The sequence below is a fragment of the Cebidichthys violaceus genome, unplaced genomic scaffold (assembly GCF_023349555.1).
Source record: "Cebidichthys violaceus isolate CVI_PGR_0920_01 unplaced genomic scaffold, fCebVio1.0.p SCAF_35, whole genome shotgun sequence".
NCBI classification, from domain to species: domain Eukaryota; kingdom Metazoa; phylum Chordata; class Actinopteri; order Perciformes; family Stichaeidae; genus Cebidichthys; species Cebidichthys violaceus.
Genome location: NW_027176539.1, coordinates 2,488,365 through 2,510,436, shown reverse-complemented (window position 1 = coordinate 2,510,436; position 22,072 = coordinate 2,488,365). Strand labels below are relative to the sequence as shown.

Here is a 22,072-nt window from a genome sequence, read left to right as displayed (position 1 = left end):
TAGATCCTGGTCTTCTAGGATGAACTCGAATGAAGGGTTATCAGGTCAGGAGGGGGCGGGGCCTGTCACTGTAACAAGCCAATGATGAGTGGGCATGGAGCCAATGACTGATAAACATCTCAGCCAATCAGACGGCCCCGAGAGAGATGACAACAGTAACAGGTCCCAGAGGACAGAAGGGGCGTGTTTCAATTAATGAGTGAGTGTGTGTGTGTGTGTGATAAGTCCTCACCCTCAGTTCCCACCTCTCTCTGTCTTTCTCTCTCTCTGTCTCTCTCTCTCTTTCTCTGTCTCTCTCTCTCTCTCTATCTCTCTGTCTCTCTCTTTCTCTGTCTCTCTCTCTCTCTCTCTCTCTCTCTCTGTCTCTCTCTTTCTCTGTCTCTCTCTCTCTGTCTCTCTCTCTCTCCCTGTCTCTCTCTCTCTGTCTCTCTCTCTCTCTCTCTCTCTCTCTCTCTCTGTCTCTCTCTCTCTCTCTCTCTCTGTCTCTCTCTCTCTCTTTCTGTCTCTCTCTCTCTCTGTCTCTCTCTCTCTCTCTCAATTAAATTAAAATAGCTTTATTGACATGAACATTTAGAAACAGTATTGCCAAAGCATCAACAAAATGAAACATACAATAACATTAATACACAATATCTATATATATATACATATATATATTGTGTGTGTATATTATTTTGTATATATATATATATTACAGCAGTAACAGAAGTATAAAGTAGAATAACATAAAAAATACGGAGTCACTTTACTGATTTTTGGTTGAGGTTCAGACCTCAGATCAGATAAAGTGAGACAATAAAGAGACAGAGACAGAGGTGGGAACTGAGGGTGAGGACTTATCTCACACACACACACACACACACACACACACACACACACACACACACACACACACACACACACACTCACACACACACACACACACACACACACACTCACTCACTAATTGAAACACGCCCCTTCTGTCCTCTGGGACCTGTTACTGTTGTCGTCTCTCTCGGGGCCGTCTGATTGGCTGAGATGTTTATCAGTCATTGGCTCCATGCCCACTCATCATTGGCTTGTTACAGTGACAGGCCCCGCCCCCTTGGGACCTGATAACCCTCCATCAGAGTTCATCCTGATAGACTGAACTGTGGGAAACAAACCCCGCCGTCTCTCACAGAGAAGAAGAATCTATTGGTACTGTGATGGAAGAAGTACTGAGATACTTGACTTGAGTCATCGGTAGTCGGCGGTAGACATCGGTACTCATTGGTAGACATCGGTACTCGTAAGTAGTTATCGGTAAGCTTCAGTAGACACCGGAGCCCGTCGGTAGACAATGGTACCCGCCGTTTAGACATCGGTGCCCGTCGGTAGACCCCGGTACTGCCGGTAGACACCGGTAACCGTCGATAGACGTCGGTACCCGTCGAAAGACGTCGTTACCCGTTGGTAGACTGCGGTACCCATCGGTAGATATCGGTACCAGTTGGTAGCATAGGTACCAGTTGGTAGCATAGGTACCTTTCAATAGACATTGTTTCTCGTCGGTAGACTTCGGTACTCGTTGGTACAAGACAGTTGACATCGGTATCTGTCGGTAGACATTGAAACCCGTCGGTAGATGTCGGTACCGGTCGATATTAATGATCTGAATGTTAAATTGACTCAACTCTAAACTTTAAACTGACGGTAAATCAGGACAAAGAAAACAGTTTAGAAACTCGTCAGTTTTATTGTTTCCATTAAACCCCCCCCCCCCACACACAAAAAAAAAAGAAAAGCTTCTGAAAGTCGAGTCGTTGCTTCGTCGAGCTTCAAAAAGTAACAAACAAACAAAGTGACTCCTGACTCTGGATCAGGTACATCATGGATTATTGATTTAACCGTCACGTAAAAACAGGAACTTTTTCCTCCGTTAGTCTTTAATTGATTTGACTGGTTTAATGAACCAGCAGAGAAAAAGTCATCATTAGCGCTCTTATTGTGAAAGCTTAACTTCCTCTTTCAATCATAATACAGCTGTTTGAACCGGAATAAAAAGGCGTCGACCTGCAGAGAGAAACATGCAGCATTCTGGGAAATAACTCCTGATTTATGACACAAAATACTAAAGATTCATTATTTCTGTTTCTCACAGGTTCTCTGTTCAGCAGCTGAGTCTCAAATCTCAGATTTCCCTGAATGCACCAGCATGGAGCCGTTGTACTTGTACTTTACTTGAGTATTTCTTTTCTACCATCTCATAAGGTCATCTTCTCTCTGCAGAAAGTTTAATTCTCTGAAGTTAATTTTTTATTCAAATAAATTGAAATCAAATTAAAAACTGAGGGAGGATTTATTGTAATATTAATATTTAAGAGATAAAAAGTGACAAAGCAGCGTAAAGTAAAAAGCAGTCGTTAAGCTTCATGAAGGAATAAACTTTAAAAACACTCAGTGGTGAAGGTTTAGAAACCTTTAAACGTCTTCAAACGTCTTTAAACGTCTCAGCTGTTCAAGTCAAAGCAAAGCATCTGTCCAATCGTTCATCACGTCAGCGTCTCCATGGCGATCTCTGTTTGTTTGTACAGAAGTCATGTCGTCCGTTTAGGCTCCGCCCCCGTCCTGAAACACAGTGCTCGCCGTCGTTCGACAGGTCGCCGACCTCCTGAAAACACAACAACACGCTGTCAATCAGGGAGGAAGCCCCGCCCACTGACACTCTGACATCATCGAAACTTCAGCTCAGATCTGTTTTGGTGATAAAATGTTTTTGATGAACCGTACATCATCGATTTCCCAGAATGCATTTTGAAGCCCACCTGGTCATGTATTGATTATTGATTATTGATTATTGCAGCATTAATAAATGACTCAGTGACGTAATCATATTAATAACAATAATATTATTAACAACAATAATATTATTATTAATAATAGTAATAATAATAATAATAATAATAACAACAACAATAATAATAATATTAATAATAATAATAATAATAACAATAATAATATTTAATGTCACTGCAGTGACAGACTCTCACCAGCAGGTGGAGCTGAACCTCGTGTTTCTTCAACGATCTCTGATGAAATATGAATAATTATTGAATCGGCAGATTGTTTTCACTTTAGTTTAGTGAAATGAGTGATGCGTTCAGGTGCAGCAGGACTTCTGTGTGAGTGACTTACAGGTGATCAGATGCAGAGCGCTGCAGACGAGCAGCAGCAGAGGAACAGAGAGAGGAGAGGAGGAGGAGGAGGAGGAGGGCTCCTTCTGCTGCTGGGTCTCCTGAGGAGCTTCAGAGTCCACGTCTTTACACTTCAGACTGCACACACACACACACACACACACACACACACACACACACACACACACACACACACACACACAGACATCAGGATAACACAGTCCCAGCAGGTGTTACAGGTAAACAGACTGGGTTCTCTAAGTGATGCATGACTCCAGAGAGATGTGGACTCACAGTTGTCTGTTCAGGTACTGCTGCCTGGACTCACAGGCCCTGGTCTGACTCTGAGCCGCCAGCATCTGGCTCTCAGCGGCGGCTCTGAGGCTGGAGCAGGACTCGGTCCGGTGACCCGCCTCCGTCAGGTTCTGCTGCAGGGCCTCCAGGTGTTCTGAGAGAAACACAAGCAACAAAGAGTCAGCATTAAAACACGCTTCTATCTGAACACAACTTCATTCACTTATTGTTCTTTATTGTTTTGTTTCATTTTGTTTTTTTAAATCTTTAAAATCCTTCAGATCTCAGTCCTGGTCTCTGGGCCCCCTGTGGTCAGACCATGTAACTGCAGCTGGGTTTTAACTACAGTTCCCAGAATCCAGTTGGAACTCGATCAGATGAATAAAACTTTCTTTCCATCAGATTTTGTATTAATTATTAATATTAATATCTTTGATCTATTCTTAATTATATTCACGTTATAAATGACAGAAGATGTTTTTATTAATAACATGCTAATGTTATATTTACACTTCAAGCTTTTACTCTGATAGGACACGCATCACTTCCTGTCTGTCATGAGCTGTGACTGAAAGCTCTGCAGCGTTCTGATGGAGGGCATCAACTTATTAGGACACGACGAGTTCTTCCACACCGACGTCACTGAAACGAGGCGCCAGCTCTCAAGTTCTACTTCAGCTGGGTCTGTGATCCAGGACCTGATCCAGGACCTGATTCTGGACCAGGTCTCTGGGATCTGACAGTGAGAAGTGAAACAACAACATTTTGTTTGTGTTTTCTATAAAACTGAAATAATCTTGTTTATTTCTTTTGGACAGTTTATCAGCGATGAAATATAACGAAGTACATTTACAAGTACTGAGCTTTAAGTACAAGAGGTACAGTACTTGTACTGGAGTTACTTCTCCTCTACTACATCTCATCATCGTATACAGTGTATACAAGTTAAAATAAATAAAACATTTAACACAATAATTACTCACTTATGTATATGTTGTGTTATTTGATATATTAATGTTAATATTTGTGCATAACGTGAAGCAGCTACAATGTACTTTGAGTGAAATAACAAACTAACTGTGTATTTAATATATATTTATATATATATATATATTTATATAATATATAAATATATATATATATATTTATATATATATAATATATATAAATGTGACTCTCTTGTTCCAGACCGTGGCGTCGGTCTCAAACACAATGCTTCTCTCATATCTGCTTCTTGCAGGATTCCATCGTTTCCTCCGACTATTCACAGCAGGAAGTCTCCTCATTAACGTTTCCTCACTTCCCATCATGCACCTGTTCCTGCTCTGTGACGTCATCGCTGATCGTCTCAGAGTTCAGACATGAAGCTTAAATAAAGATTAAATAAAGATTAAATAAAGAACATATGTTTAGTTATTCATTCTAGAGTTCATTTCTTTATTCCTTTCCTTCATTCTTTAACCTTACAGCAGTCTTTCCTCCCTATGTTTCCTTCTTCCTTCCTTGTTTCCTATCTACAGATTTATATTTCTGGTTTGTGTCTGATAATTAAAGGACTCGTTCTCTCTCACATTCCTGTTGTTTTTCTTTGCTTTTTTTAAACCGACCAATGGAGTGTGTTTATTGACTCTGACTCACAGGTCGCCATGGTAACGGGGGGGGGGGGGGGGGGGGGGGTACGTCTCCTTTCATGGTGACGGAGGTTTTCCCTTTCCTACCTTCCTGCAGAACGATCTGAGCCGTGAGGTTGACCTCCGTCTGACGGAGCTGCTCCACGCTCTCCAGCAGGACGCTGATGTTCCCGTTCAGGACCGCCTGCAGCACCACAGAAGAAGAAGATCACGTTTCATCACAGACAACATCTCTGTGTTTCAATGCAGCTTCTAGTCTGTAGCGTGACAACGTCAACGTCAACGTCAACGTCGAAACAATACAAAAGCTGAAGCAGTTTCTTCTCATGGTTCATAGTATCGTCACGTGTTCCCACTGATCGTCTGCTCCTCATAAAGTGACTTCAGTAACAGAACTGTGTGACCGGCTTCATGAGATTCTTTTGCACCTGGACTCAAAGAACAGAGTTGAGATTAAAGTCATGTGTGTGTGAGTCTAACTTTAGATCTGGGTCACGGTCTCAGTCTCAGGGCTTAGTCCCATCATCACCAAGTCTGCTTTAAAGCATTTTTCTGTTCTATTATTTCTTTGAATTCTTCATCATCATGTAGTTCTGCAGCTTTCCTTTGGTGCATTCAAGATGGTTCAACATCTAATAACTGAGCGTCTGCTCTTAAAACTAAACATCTTTAACAACAAACAACCAGATTCAAGGTCCCTCAACTGCACCGTGCTTTGCCAGACCAGACCAGAACAAAACAGTCCAGTCCAGTCCAGTCCGGACCAGACTGTGCCAGGCTGCTGTCTGCCCTCAGGGTTCAGGTGGGGATTGAAAGCAGGACGTCTGCGTCCGTTGACTCGACGCTGAGAACGGCTTTTATAAACATTCCTTTTGTTGAACGCAGAAGTTAAAGTTAGATCAGCTCTTTAAACAAAGTCCAGCTCTTAAAGGAACAGTACAAACAAATGTCTTCACCCTGAGAGGCTTCTAATCCCATAAACACATACAGTGTACTCTGAGTACTCACACTGTATACTCACTGCGTACTCACACTGCATACTCACACTGCGCACTCACACTGCGCACTCACACTGCGTACTCACACTGCGTACTAACATTGCGTACTCACACTGCATACTCACACTGCGCACTCACACTGCATACTTACAGTGCGTACTAACACTGCATACTCATACTGCGCACTCACACTGCGTACTAACACTGCTCACTCACACTGCGTACTAACATTGCGTACTCACACTGCATACTCACACTGCGCACCCACACTGCATACTTACAGTGCGTACTAACACTGCATACTCATACTGCGCACTCACACTGCGTACTAACATTGCGTACTAACACTGCTCACTCACACTGCGCACTCACACGCCATACTCACACTGCGCACTCACACTGCATACTTACAGTGCGTACTAACATTGCATACTCATACTGCGCACTCACACTGCGTACTAACATTGCGTACTAACACTGCTCACTCACACTGCGCACTCACACGCCATACTCACTGCGCACTAAAACTGCATACACATACTGCGCACTCATACTGCACACTAACACTGCATACTTACATTGCATACTTACAGTCTGTATTCACACTGCACATTCACAATGCATACTGAAACTGCGTACTCACACTGCGTACTAACACTGAGTACTAACACTGCATATTCACAGTGCGTACTCACACTGCATACTCACACTGCACGCTCACACTGCACACTCACACTGCGTACTCACACTGTGTACTAACACTGTGTACTCACACTGCATACTCACACTGCATACTCACACCGCACGCTCACATTGCGTACTAACACTGCGTACTAACACTGCATTGAGGCTTTACAAAATAAACTGAATTGAAATACTAAAGATTATCTGTGCTGGTGTCATTTCCTTCATGTCAATATTTCACCACACGTCTTTTAAAATGATACATTTTATTTTAATGAATTGAACTTGAACTCATTTTCCACTGTGAACTTTCTACAGTCTGAAAACAGTTTTTTGTTTCACTCTGAAGTCTTTTGGGGATTTTTCTCGCTGCTGATTTGAGTCCGAAGAAACTGAAGAAGTGATGCAACAGGAAGCAGCGGTGAGCTGAAGGCGTCACTGCGTCTGTGTTTGCATCCACAGACTAAATGTAAAATAGTCTCCGAGCTCTCACACCTCTGTTCTACTGTTCACTTCTTTTACTGAAACTACCACTAAAGATGTTCGTCAACAATCTTACTCTCCGTGATCGAGATGAGACGACGTCATCGAACTGGAACGATCAACACAGAGCAAACACACACGTGTGCAAACATCTGGTGATGAGGTTTTAGACACGTCATTATTATATATATCATATTATATATATATATATTTATTAACTGAGCAATAAATCAATCGGACAGCGGCCATTTGCACTTTAACACATAATTTAAGTTTTTTAGGTTAGTAAGGAGGGAAGGAAAGGAAGGAAAGGAAGGAAAGGAAGGAATGAAAGGAAGGAAAGGAAGGAAAGGAAGGGATGAAAGGTAAGTAGGCAGTTCTTATGAGGGAAACTACATTCAACACAGATCAGCACAGATCAACACAGATCAATACAGATCAATACAGATCAACACAGATCAATACAGATCAATACAGATCAATACAGATCAACACAGATCAATACAGATCAATACAGATCAATACAGATCAACACAGATCAATACAGATCAATACAGATCAACACAGATCAACACAGATCAATACAGATCAATACAGATCAACACAGATCAACACAGATCAATACAGATCAACACAGATCAATACAGATCAATACGGATCAACACAGATCAATACCAGCTGACCAACGTGGAAGAAGTGGATCCACTCCCTCTAAATATCACAGGACACCTGCAAATATCACAAGTGTTTCACAGTTTCACAGCTGAAGAGCAGCTCCGCTGTCATTAAGAGGTTAGAAATACTACCCAGCATGCAGTGGGGTTAAAGACTGATGTCTGAGGTCACGTGATCAGCAGCTGGATGTTCAGGTGGATTCAATCAGTGAGCGCTGAAGCAGCAGGTGGAAGCAGTTACAGAGTTCACGTATGAGGCTTTTATTTTGTAGGAATGCAGCAGTACAGAGAACACAAGCTCACCAGAGTCATCACCTGAATCTGTCTAACAGCTTGAAGCTGAAGACAGGAAGCTGAAGACAGGAAGCTGTCAGCAGCCACAAAGAAGTGAGTCAACTTCCTGCTGATTTGAAGCTGATGAACTCACAAACTGCATGAATTCAACTTCTATTATTTAAGTCATGTCTGTAGTACCGGGTACTCTGAACTCTACCTGTTCAGGTACTCTGAACTCTACCTGTTCAGGTACTCTGTTCTCTACCTGTTCAGGTACTCTGAACTCTACCTGTTCAGGTACTCTGTTCACTACCTGTTCAGGTACTCTGTTCTCTACCTGTTCAGGTACTCTGTTCTCTACATGTTCAGGTACTCTGTTCTCTACCTGTTCAGGTACTCTGTTCTCTACATGTTCAGGTACTCTGTTCTCTACATGTTCAGGTACTCTGTTCACTACATGTTCAGGTACTCTGTTCTCTACATGTTCAGGTACTCTGTTCACTACCTGTTCAGGTACTCTGTTCTCTACATGTTCAGGTACTCTGTTCACTACATGTTCAGGTACTCTGTTCACTACATGTTCAGGTACTCTGTTCTCTACCTGTTCAGGAACTCTGAACTCTACCTGTTCAGGTACTCTGTTCACTACATGTTCAGGTACTCTGTTCTCTACCTGTTCAGGAACTCTGTTCTCTACCTGTTCAGGTACTCTGTTCTCTACATGTTCAGGAACTCTGAACTCTACCTGTTCAGGTACTCTGTTCTCTACCTGTTCAGGTACTCTGTTCTCTACCTGTTCAGGTACTCTGTTCTCTACCTGTTCAGGAACTCTGAACTCTACCTGTTCAGGAACTCTGTTCTCTACCTGTTCAGGTACTCTGTTCTCTACCTGTTCAGGTACTCTGTTCTCTACCTGTTCAGGTACTCTGTTCACTACATGTTCAGGTACTCTGTTCTCTACCTGTTCAGGTACTCTGTTCACTACATGTTCAGGTACTCTGTTCACTACATGTTCAGGTACTCTGTTCTCTACCTGTTCAGGTACTCTGTTCACTACATGTTCAGGTACTCTGTTCTCTACCTGTTCAGGTACTCTGTTCTCTACCTGTTCAGGTACTCTGTTCTCTACATGTTCAGGTACTCTGTTCTCTACATGTTCAGGTTCTCTGGAGGCTGAAACAGAGATAATTGTATTTACATTGACAGAAGCACAAAGACTGCTGATGGATCCTCATGTTGATGTGGAGATGGATGAAGATCATGGACTGTGACTGAAAGCTCCCTGACTGAAGAGTCATAGCGACTGATGATGTTTCACAAGAACAGAACTGTTGTTGGCTCATCAGCACCATGTGTCCTGCAACGCGTGGTCACGATGCAGTGTTGGCAAGGCATTCTGGGTATCGTAGTCCCACTTTACTCGCCACATGTCAGCAAAGTGCTTCAGGCGTTTGCACACGTTCTGTTTCTATAAATAAAAAGGAAACATTCCAGCTTCAGGATCCACCATGACGGAGAGCTTCCCTTCACAAAATACTGAAACGAAAGGACGAGCAGCAATGAAGAGGTCTGCAGGGGAGAAGTCAGAGTGAGGAAACGAAGAGAGCAGAGAGGGAGAAGTGGATGAGAGGTGAAGTGAGGAGAGGAGGAATGAGTCAGGAGAAGGGAGGAGGGAGGAGGGAGGAGGCAAACACTCACTTTTTCCAACCAACAACTGTTGGAAATATTGGAAGCACTAAACTCTTAACAGTTTAAACACTCGGCCTACTGGGAGGGAACAACTACTCCCAGTCTTTACTAGAGGCTCTCCCAACATGGAAACACTGGAGTAAAGAGGAGGAGGAGGAGGAGGAGGAGGAGGAGGAGAAGAATCGCTCTCTGTTCACATCACAGCTCATTCTCACACATGAACATCTGGAGGTTTTTAAAGAATGTTTGTTACGTTCAGATAATCGGTGGAGACTTCTCTGCTCTTCGTGTGAAGGCGTTGATCTGAGATCGGAGTGATTGACAGATGCTAGTGTTTGGTAAAGTGGGCGGGGCCTTTTGTCAGTGGATCAAAAACAAAAGGAAACTTCAGCATCAGTTTGGTTATCGGTGAATCCACACTAACAAAGATCTCATGTGAGCTCTGATCATGTGACTCGTCTGAGACACTAACGTCTTAAATTAGAACAAAAGGGGATTTCTCCACATTTATAAACTAAAATCAATGAACTTTATACTGTTATGATTATTAATAAATCTGTTTCATATCTCAGTAAAGTGAAAATCTGTTGGTTTGGTGTTTAAATATTAAATATGCGTTTCACTGACATTTTATAGACAAAACAATGAATGGATGAATCAAGGAAATGATCATAGTAATAATAAACTACTACTCAGCTGGTCTAAATATGTGTGTTAATAATCTGATGATGCTTTAAAGGAGCAGAAGGCAGGCTGGAGTCTTTCCCAGCTTTCCCATCTGTTTTATTAAAATCCAACATTAAGGATTTAAAACTTCAGTGGTTTTTGTGTCGTGTAAAAATGAAATGAATCTGATTATCTTCAAACATTTACGACATCCTGATATTAACACATGTATTCATATCGTAGTTATTAACATAAACGGAAGACGTTCAGAGAGACAAACTATAAAGTTTAAACTTCAGCTTCATATCTTTAAAGCTTGGAGACAAGTTTCTACTGAACAGAGTTCAGGAAGTCCGCTCCTTCATCCACTTTAAGTTTAAATCAACTTTCTAGAAGCAGATTATTTCTGGATCTCGATGAACGAAAAGAGAAGAACTCACGTTTTCCTGCCGGCTCTCCTCCAGCGTGGCGTTGGTGGCGTTGAGCTGTCCCAGCAGCAGCAGGTTGTGGACTCTCTGGCGGTCCTGGTCCTGCCGGGCCTCCTCCAGCAGCTCCTCCAGAGCCACCTTGTTCTTGCTCCACACCACCTTGGCGCCCTCCATCTTCTCGGTCACCTCCTGCAGCTCTGCTCGGCACGCGGCCGAGCTCTTCAGGTCCGGAGACGTCGCCCACACCACGATGACGATCAGAGAGACCAGGGACCACAACGCCAGCAGGGCCAGAACCACATTCTTTGCGGTCTGGGAGGACTTGGACGAGGCCGTCATGAGGAAGAGGATGGAGATGAAGCTCGATGAAGACGAGGTGTGGAAGCAGCAGCTGCTCTCAGTGAGTCTCTCAGGTCGGAGTGATGTAGACTTTCCCCTTCAGGCAGGAACTCAGGGAGGGGCTCCCTCACAGGGCGACGGCAAACCTCTCGGCCACACCCCCCCCCTTCCCCCCCCCCCCTCCCCCCCAACCTCCCGTTGCCTCCCCACCCTAAACCTCACCCTGCTCCTCCCCTCCATGTCCGTGTTATCGTGCCCAGAGAGGACGATCAACAGGAAAGTCACACACACCTCACACATAGACCACACTTTCCGTGTGTGTGTGTGTGTGTGTGTGTGTGTGTGTGTGTGTGTGTGTGTGTGTGTGTGAACACTGAGGCTTTCTGTTTCTATTTCCCAGCTTCACAACATGAACCTGGATGAACTTTGGAACGCAAACTATGTGGATCTTTGGCAGAAGAACTTAAAACTAGAGTTTAAGCCAAGAAACGAAACACAGAGAAAACAGAAACAGAAGTAGAGACAGAAGTGTAGAGACAGAAGTAAAGACAGAAGTGTAGAGACAGAAGTAAAGACAGAAGTATAGAGACAGAAGTAAAGACAGAAGTGTAGACACAGAAGTAGAGACAGAAGTAAAGACAGAAGTATAGAGACAGAAGTAAAGACAGAAGTAGAGACAAAAGTAAAGACAGAAGTAGATACAGAATTAGAGACAGAAGTAGACAGAAGTAAAGACTGAGGTAGAGACAGAAGTAGAGGCAGAAGTAGAGACAGAAGTAGAGGCAGAAGTAGAGACAGAAGTAAAGACATAAGTAGAGACAGAAGTAAAGACATACGTAGAGACAGAAGTAAAGACATACGTAGAGACAGAAGTGAAGACAGAAGTAGAGACAGAAGTAAAGACAGAAGTGTAGAGACAAAAGTAGAGACAGAAGTAGAGACAGAAGTAAAGACAGAAGTAGAGACAAAAGTATAGAGGCAGAAGTAGAGACAGAGGTAAAGACAGAAGTAGAGACAAAGGTATAGAGGCAGAAGTAGAGACAGAGGTAAAGACAGAAGTAGAGACAGAAGTAAAGACAGAAGTGTAGAGACAAAAGTAGAGACAGAAGTAGAGACAGAAGTAAAGACAAAGTAGAGACAGAAGTAGAGACAGAAGACAGAAGTGTAGAGACAGAAGTATAGAAACAAAAGTAAAGACAGAAGTGTAAAGACAGAAGTAGAGACAAAAGTGTAGAGACAGAAGTAGAGACATAGTTAGAGACAGAAGTAAAGACAGAGGTAGAGACAGAAGTATAGAGACAGAAGTAAAGACAGAAGTAGAGACAGAAGTAAAGACAGAAGTGTAGAGACAAAAGTAGAGAAGTAGAGGTAGAAGTAGAGACAGAAGTAAAGACAGAAGTGTAGAGACAGAAGTAAAAACAGAAGTAGATACAGAAGTAGAGATATGAGTAAAGACAGAAGTATAGACAGAAGTATAGAGACAGAAGTAAAGACAGAAGTGTAGAGACAGAAGTAGAGACAGAAGTAAAGACAGAAGTATAGAGTCAGAAGTAAAGACAGAAGTAGAGACAGAAGTAAAGACAGAAGTAGAGACAGAAGTAGAGACAGAATTAGAGACAGAAGTAAAGACAGAGGTAGAGACAGAAGTAGAGACAGAAGTAGAGACAGAAGTAGAGACAGAAGTAAAGACAGAAGTAAAAACAGAAGTGTAGAGACAAAAGTAAAAAAAGAAGTACAGACAGAAGTAAAGACAGAAGTAAAGACATAAGTAGAGACATAAGTAGAGACAGAAGTAAAGCCAGATGTAGAGACAGAAGTAGAGACAGAAGTAAAGACAGAAGTTTAGAGACAGAAGTAGAGACAGAAGTAAAGACATAAGTAGAGACAGAAGTAAAGCCAGATGTAGAGACAGCAGTAGATACAGAAGTAGAGACAGAAGTAAAGACAGAAGTAGAGACAGAGGTAGAGACAGAAGTAAAGACAGAAGTAAAGACAGAAGTAGAGACAGATGTAGAGACAGAAGTAGAGACAGAAGTAGAGACAGAAGTAAAGACAGAAGTAGAGACAGAAGTAGAGACAGAAGTTGAGGCAGAAGTAGAGACAGTCATCCTCTTTAACAGTAGCTCTCACTCTTTCCTGACTTCCTGCCAGATGTTGGCACACAGCTGTTATAGGCCTCGCCCCCACCAGCCTGTCCGAGCTGTGATTGGCTCAAAACATGACTCCTGGAAACAGCCAAACAACATCTGTGTTCCTGCCAGGAGCCCCAACTCCTCAGGGCCACACCCAGCTAACTGTGATGATCATAATAATAATAATAATAATAACAACAACAACAACAACAATAATAATATAGCAATAATAAAAAATATAGTTATAATAATATTGTGATAACAATAATGGTTGGAAAAACTAAAGAATGCTCTGCGTCTCCAAAGGTCTGTGTCCTCATGTGAAACTTTGAGTGAACTTCTCACACTAAGCGTCTCAGCGGGTTTGTCATCAGGTATCACAGATGTCTCTTTTGAGGAGCATCTCAGCTGTGTCCTGACATCGACTTGTGACCTGTGAAGAGGAGATAACTCGGTTGAGCACGTCAGTGTTTACGAAAGGATGAGTTGTGAGCCATGAAGTCTCCTGATCGGGAGAAGATGAGCAGAACGCTCCAAACGATCTTTCAGACTTCATGTAAATCACTCTGTGCCAACACACTTGTGTATTTTCCTCAGTTATATATATATGAGATATATATATATATATATATATATATATATATATATATGATATATATCAGAGGCTCAGAGACAGACCTGTTTGTTTCAACTCTGTTCCTTCTTGAAAGAATACATGTCCTGTTAATAATATGAGATAATAAAACTCATAATTATGATGTAGTGATAATAATGATATAGTGATGATAATGATAATATAAGAATAATATAGTGACAATAATATGAATAATAGAATAATAATCCACACGTTTAACCTGATGGTGGCGCTAGAGGAACAGTGAGAGTCACTAGAGGTTCTGAGCTTCATCGTGAGGGGAACATGAGATCTTTCAGTCTGGATCAAAGAGATCAAAGAGGACAAGAAGACTTCTGATATCACTGTAAAGTGATATGAGGAGAATCTTTACTCTGACATGTTTCATCCACCTCACAGGAAACACTTCCACACATCTTCACACTGTGTTTACGTGACTACAAACAGCTGGAGGGAAACAGACCGTGAACATCAGGAGGGTCTCGTGGCTCCACATGAAAGTCACGTGACCTCCGATATGCAGAAAGCCCAGACGCAGCTGAAACACAGAACCTCTGGTGACAACGAGCTGTTCATCAGCATCACGACGTAAACGCAGAACAGCACTGTTAGCGTTAGCTGCAGGAGCTAACGTGCTAACAGCAGCATTCCGTTATTATCTGTGTCTCATAAACAGATATCGTGGTGACACAATGTTGGAAACAAAAAGTGATATTTATGGTCGGGGATGATTCTGATTGTTTGAGGGGCGGAGTCTAATAAATCATCTGATTGTTTGAGGGGCGGAGTCTAATAAATCATCTGATTCTGTAGCCATAAGAGACATAAAACATGTGAGTGTTGCAGCAGAGGAGGGAGTGTCTGGTGATTTATATCTGCTCTCACAGATTCATATCGAATCATCATGTTTAAAGGTGTTCTGTAGCGCCTCCATGAGGCTGAAACAACTCATTACACCTGAACGCATCACATCATCATAGCAGAGCTGAGATCAGTGTCACTCTGCCCCCTGCTGACCAATCACACACTGTACACACACCTGCTAGTGGACAACACAGAGACAGACAGGGATACAGAGAGACAGACAGGGAGAGACAGAGAGAATTATTTTTTATTTTACAAAAACACTTTATTTACATATTTGATATATTAGAGAGAAAAGTATAGACAGAAGTAAAGATAGAAGTAAAGACAGAAATAGAGACAGAAGTATAAACAAAAAGTAAAGACAGAAGTATAGACAGAAGTATAGACAGAAGAGACATAAGTATAAAGACAGAAGTAAAGACAGAAGTAAAGACAGAAGTATAGAGACAGAAGTATAGGCAGAAGTAAAGACAGAATACAGTATATATATATATATACGTATATATATATACATATATATATACGTATATATATATATATATATATATATATATACACATATATATACGTATATATATATATATATATACGTATATATATACATATATATATATATATACATATATATATATATGTATGTATATATACGTATATATATATATATATGTATATACATATATATATATATATACGTATATATATATACGTATATATATATATATATATACGTATATATATATATATACATATATATATATATATATATATATATATATATATACATACGCCAAAAAATGCCATTTCAGCTTCTTCAATGTGATCATTTTCTGCTTTTCTTAATTAAACTGAATAAAAACTTTAAACGTCTTGTTTTGTTAAATTAACAGTCTAAAAATATTTAATTCACAATCACATAAATAATAAGAAATACAGTAAAAGTTTGAGAAGCTCAACATTTCATTGATTATTAAATCTGTTATGGATTATAAACACTTGAATATTTTCATGTTATTTTAAACTTCCTGCAGGTGTTCAGTGGTCATCAACCGTCAGAGTGATTCAGATCCACAGCAGTTTAAAACAGGAAGTAAACAGGAAGTAAACAGGAAGTAGGTGTTAACATGGATCAACACGTGTCTGTGATCAGCTCCTGTCTCTCTGTCTCACTGTCTCTCTGTCTCTGTCTCACTGTCTCTCTGTCTGTGAGAGTGTTTCAGTTCACAACAGTTGATGATGGAGTCTGTGCTGGTCTGTCTGATGCTCCTCTCTCTCAGTGAGTCAATTTATTTAAACTATGTTCACATACATTTATTAATATTATTAATGTTTAAACTATGTTCACATATATGTATTCATATTATTAATGTTTAAACTATGTTCACATATATTTATTAATATTATTAATGTTTAAACTATGTTCACATATATTTATTAATATTATTAACGTTTAAACTATGTTCACATATATGTATTAATATTATTAATGTTTAAACTATGTTCACATATATGTATTAATATTATTAATGTTTAAACTATGTTCACATACATTTATTAATATTATTAATGTCTAAACTATGTTCACATATATTTATTAATATTATTAATGTTTAAACTATGTTCACATATATGTATTCATATTATTAATGTCTAAACTATGTTCACATATATTTATTAATATTATTAATGTTTAAACTATGTTCACATACATTTATTAATATTATTAATGTTTAAACTATGTTCACATACATTTATTAATATTATTAATGTTTAAACTATGTTCACATATATGTATTCATATTATTAATGTTTAAACTATGTTCACATATATTTATTAATATTATTAATGTCTAAACTATGTTCACATACATTTATTAATATTATTAATGTTTAAACTATGTTCACATACATTTATTAATATTATTAATGTTTAAACTATGTTCACATATATGTATTCATATTATTAATGTTTAAACTATGTTCACATATATTTATTAATATTATTAATGTCTAAACTATGTTCACATATATTTATTAATATTATTAATGTCTAAACTATGTTCACATATATTTATTAATATTATTAATGTTTAAACTATGTTCACATATATGTATTAATATTATTAATGTCTAAACTATGTTCACATATATGTATTAATATTATTATGTCTAAATTAATATTTAAATGCAATCTTCTTTCACTGATTCTTAATCTGGAGATTAAGTTGTCGACAGGCTGAAGATGTTAATGGCTTTTATTCTGAAACGTCCTTCAAAGTAAAGCTTCCTGTCTGAATGTTTAGTGTGGATTCATGATGTTCTCTCTTGTTATTAAACTGAACTGTTACTAAAACCTTCTCTTTGTTATTGATTATGTGATTGATGAAGCTGTTAGTGTACAGAGGGTGATGTATTGACAAATACACTAAGTGTATTAAAGTATATATAAATATATAAATATATATAAATGAACTTGTGCTTCAGGTCTCCAGTGTCAGCAGCACGTCTCTGCTCTGCCGGCCTCCACAGTGCAGGTGAGGGTCGGTGAGGACTTTGTCCTGCACTGCCCCCTGCTGGACGCCTCCACCAACACCTCCTCCTCCACCTCCTCCTCCACCAACACCTCCTCCACCCTCAGCTGGTACCGGAGGGCAGCGGGTCGTCCTCCGGAGCTGCTGCTGAGCTTCAGGTCAATGAACTCCTCCGACGTGATGTTCGGAGCCGTCGGTCCGGAGAAAGTCTCGACTTCAGCCGACGGATCGCTGCTGCTGCTCGACTCCAGAAAGAGTGACTCAGCAGTTTATTACTGCAGCGTCACTCAGGGAGGAGAAAAAGAAAAAGAAGGAGAAGAAACGAGGCCATGACTGTTTTCATCTGACTCAGCTTCTGTCTGTTGTACTTTTACTTTGTCTGAATACCTGTTAGTGTATTTCAGAAGACAGGAAGTTGTACCTGAGTCTGTTTAACACCTGTATGATGTCATCAACAAAATAAAAGTACATCTCAATGAGCTCATTACAACGTTTGCTTTGTTTTTTATAGTATTTTAATCTAGTATTACTATTTTAATCTAGTATTAGTATTAACTGACCTGTGAGATTCAGATTAAAGTTAAAAACTCAGATAAAAGTACTTTTACTTTTCATAGTAACTACATTATGATACTTATGTACTTTTACTAAAGTAACACGTTTCTTTTACTTTACTAGTATTTCTACACTGAAGTTTTACTACTTAATGATTTCTGAGTGTTTTTAAAAATTTGTCTGGGATTTAAATTTACTTTAATTAAGACATCTAACAGACAGAGAGACAGACAGACAGACAGCTAACAGACAGACAGAGAGACAGACAGACAGAGAGAGAGACAGACAGACAGACAGACAGACAGACAGACATCTAACAAACAGAGAGACAGACAGACAGACAGATAGAGAAACAGACAGACAGAGAGACAGAGAGACAGACAGACATCTAACAGACACACAGACAGACAGAGAGACAGACAGACATCTAACAGAGAGACAGACAGACAGAGAGACAGACATACATCTAACAGACAGACAGACATCTAACAGACAGACAGACAGAGACAGCCAACAGAGAGACAGACAGACAGACATCTAACATACAGACAGACAGAGAGACAGACAGACAGAGAGACAGACATACATCTAACAGACAGACATCTAACAGACAGACAGACAGACAGAGAGACAGCCAACAGAGAGACAGACAGACAGACATCTAACATACAGACAGACAGCTAACAGACATCTAACAGAGAGACAGACATCTAACAAACAGACAGACAGACAGAGAGACAGACATACATCTAACAGACAGACAGACAGACAGAGAGACAGACAGACATCTAACAGAGAGACAGACAGACAGACATCTAACAAACAGACAGACAGAAAGAGAGACAGACATACATCTAATAGACAGACAGACAGAGAGACAGACATCTAACAGACAGACAGACAGCTAACAGACAGACAGACAGACAGACAGAGAGACAGACAGACAGACAGACAGACAGACATCTAACAGACAGAGAGACAGACATCTAACAGACAGCTAACAGACAGACAGACAGCTAACAGACAGACAGCCAGACAGACAGCTAACAGACAGACAGCTAACAGACAGACATGTATCTGACTCACGTTGTGTAAAGCTTACTCTCTTTTCCTTCATGGCGGTAAACAGTCACATAGTTCCACCACAGGTGTTGCTTCGACGCCATTTTGTTTGTTGACACTCCGCCGCCACCCATCGCCTGGCTAATAGCGTTAGCATTAGCATTAGCAACACCGGAAAACTAGCAAACTCTGCCGTTAGCCGTTTGTTTGACTTCACTTCCGCTTCTCCTCCACAGTTCTGCCTCTTCATGTTTTCACCTTGTTGTTACATAATAATATGATAATATGATAATACCTTTAAATCAGATTCACCTGGTTTCTCTCAGGTAGACTCCTTCTGACTGCAGTACCCTCTCTCACCGTTTAGACTGTCGTTAACGTTACATACAGGGGGGGCGCTGTTTCACCGGTACGATTCTTCTTCTTCTTCTTTTAAGTTTTTTTGGCGGATGGCATCCAGTGAAAGGTGCATTTCCGTCACCTACTGTATTGGAGTGTGGACCAGAGTATCTATCCCCTTACAAAACAAAAATAAATAAAAACAAAAAAAATACACAAACACAAACAAGTAAACAAAACAAGACTAATAAAAAAAAAAAAAGAGTTCTATCATTTCAGTCACTTAAATTCTTTTACTCAATCCAGTTTCTTTTACGTATTGTAGTTCCTTTCCTGCCCCCAAGGTCAATGCATCTTCTAGGTTTAGTTCTTCAACTCCCAGCTTCCTCTTCAACCTGTCTCGCTCAAGTATGAATTTCTGGCAATGACAGATTACATGGTCTACAGATTCTGGTATTTGGCAGTGCTCACATAGTCCTGTTGGGTGTTTATTTATTAGTTGCATTGTTTTGTTCAGCCTCGTGTGTCCAATCCTCAGTCTGGTTCACCGGTACGATGGCACTAACCTGCTTTATTAATCCAGATGTTTCTTGAGAGAAGAGGAACCTCAGGAACAACACAGTTCAACCTGAAGGTCTGTGGTTCAACAGAGGGATCAAAGCCCTGGAGAGACACTCAGCACAGAGGCAGAATGCTACAATAACACGGATCATCATAGTGTTAAAACAGACCGTTGGTTTGTTTTAATCAATAATAATAATACAATGTTTTTCTGTCTCCAGCTGAGTGAATTAACGGTCGATCTGATCCCAGAGCAGCTTCTCTGGAGACGACTCTGTTCTGCTCCAACGGTCTTCTTCTCCTCTTCTCTTCTTCTTCTTCTTCTTCTTCTTCTTCTTCTTCTTCTTCTTCTTCTTCTTCTTCTTCTTCTCCTCTTCCAGAGACTCTCATCAACACTCAGACGTCAGACTTCAGACCGACTGCAGCCGCGTCTACAAGGACAAGTTATTTAAAGGTAGAAATACTTTAAAATACTTTAATTTAAGGTTAACAAACATCTTTAGGACTTTAAATCAGGATCAAAATCATCAGGTAGGATTTTAATACACATTGTTGTTTTCGTACATTATGAAAACCTTTAAATAAAAATGATTTAAAGTAAAGTGAGATGTGAGGACTTTAAAGAACCAAAGAATTTCTTACAAGTACTTTTATTTCAGTGTAACTGATCCTCAGCAGTATTGACTTCAGGATGGACACGACTCTGAGCTTCATCCTCCTCCTGCGGTAAGAACGATGTCTTAAATATGATATATATTGTGTATATTATGTATATATATTATGTATATTGTGACCGTATATATATATTATGTATATTGTGACCGTATATATATTATGTGTATTGTGACCATATATATATTATGTATATTGTGACCGTGTATATAATGTATATTGTGACCGTATATATATTATGTATATTGTGACCATATATATACTATGTATATTGTGACCGTATATATATTATGTGTATTGTGACCATATATATATTATGTATATTGTGACCGTGTATATAATGTATATTGTGACGTATATATATTATGTATATTGTGACCATATATATACTATGTATATTGTGACCGTATATATACTATGTATATTGTGACCATATATATATATACTATGTATATTGTGACCATATATATAATGTATATTGTGACCATATATATACTATGTATATTGTGTCCGTATATATATATTATGTGTATTGTGACCGTATATATATATAATGTATATTGTGACCGTATATATATTATGTATATTGTGACCGTATATATATAATGTATATTGTGACCGTATATATGTTATGTATATTGTGACCGTATATATGTTATGTATATTGTGACCGTATATATATATTATGTGTATTGTGACCGTATATATATAATGTATATTGTGACCGTATATATATATCATGTGTATTGTGACTGTATATATATAATGTATATTGTGACTGTATATATGTTATGTATATTGTGACCGTATATATGTTATGTATAGTGTGACCGTATATATGTTATGTGTATTGTGACCGCATATATAATGTATATTGTGACCGTATATATACTATGTATATTGTGACCGTGTATATGCTATGTATATTGTGACCGCATATATAATGTATATTGTGACCGTATATATACTATGTATATTGTGACCATATATATACTATGTATATTGTGACCGTATATATAATGTATATTGTGACCATATATATACTATGTATATTGTGACCGTATATATACTATGTATATTGTGACCATATATATACTATGTATATTGTGACCGTATATATAATGTATATTGTAACCATATATATACTATGTATATTGTGACCATATATATACTATGTATATTGTGACCGTATATATAATGTATATTGTAACCATATATATACTATGTATATTGTGACTGTATATATAATGTATATTGTGACCATATATATACTATGTATATTGTGACCGTATATATATTATGTATATTGTGACCGTATATATATTTTGTATATTGTGACCGTATATATATTTTGTTATTTTGTGACCGTATATATATTTTGTATATTGTGACCGTATATATA

General features: G+C 39.2%; 1 protein-coding gene across 2 annotated transcripts; it reads right to left on the bottom strand.

The window, feature by feature from the left end:
• Window positions 1-1,697: 1,697 nt before the first annotated feature.
• On the bottom strand, window positions 1,698-11,445 carry si:ch211-1a19.3 (uncharacterized). 2 transcript variants are annotated; one of them, XM_068725430.1, is made up of 6 exons: window positions 10,994-11,445; window positions 5,171-5,267; window positions 3,453-3,606; window positions 3,160-3,296; window positions 3,015-3,053; window positions 1,698-2,635 (listed from the first exon to the last, which is right to left on the bottom strand). In XM_068725430.1, coding segments are annotated over exons 1-5 (717 nt in total). In that variant the 5' UTR covers window positions 11,321-11,445; the 3' UTR covers window positions 1,698-2,635; window positions 3,015-3,051. The 2 variants fall into 2 exon arrangements, with proteins under 2 accessions (XP_068581531.1, XP_068581530.1); XM_068725429.1 differs by lacking the exon at window positions 3,015-3,053 and having other exon boundaries at window positions 10,994-11,443.
• Window positions 11,446-22,072: the final 10,627 nt, after the last annotated feature.

Excerpts from the sequence above, each read along its gene's own strand:
- si:ch211-1a19.3 (XM_068725430.1), bottom strand. The coding sequence starts at position 11,320 with ATGACGGCCTCGTCCAAGTCCTCCCAGACCGCAAAGAATGTGGTTCTG. Across the intron at positions 3,607-5,170 it reads TCAGATCGTTCTGCAGGAAG|AACACCTGGAGGCCCTGCAG; the intron begins GTAGGAAAGGGA and ends TGTTTCTCTCAG. Across the intron at positions 3,297-3,452 it reads CAGTACCTGAACAGACAACT|TCTGAAGTGTAAAGACGTGG; the intron begins GTGAGTCCACAT and ends GTGTGTGTGCAG.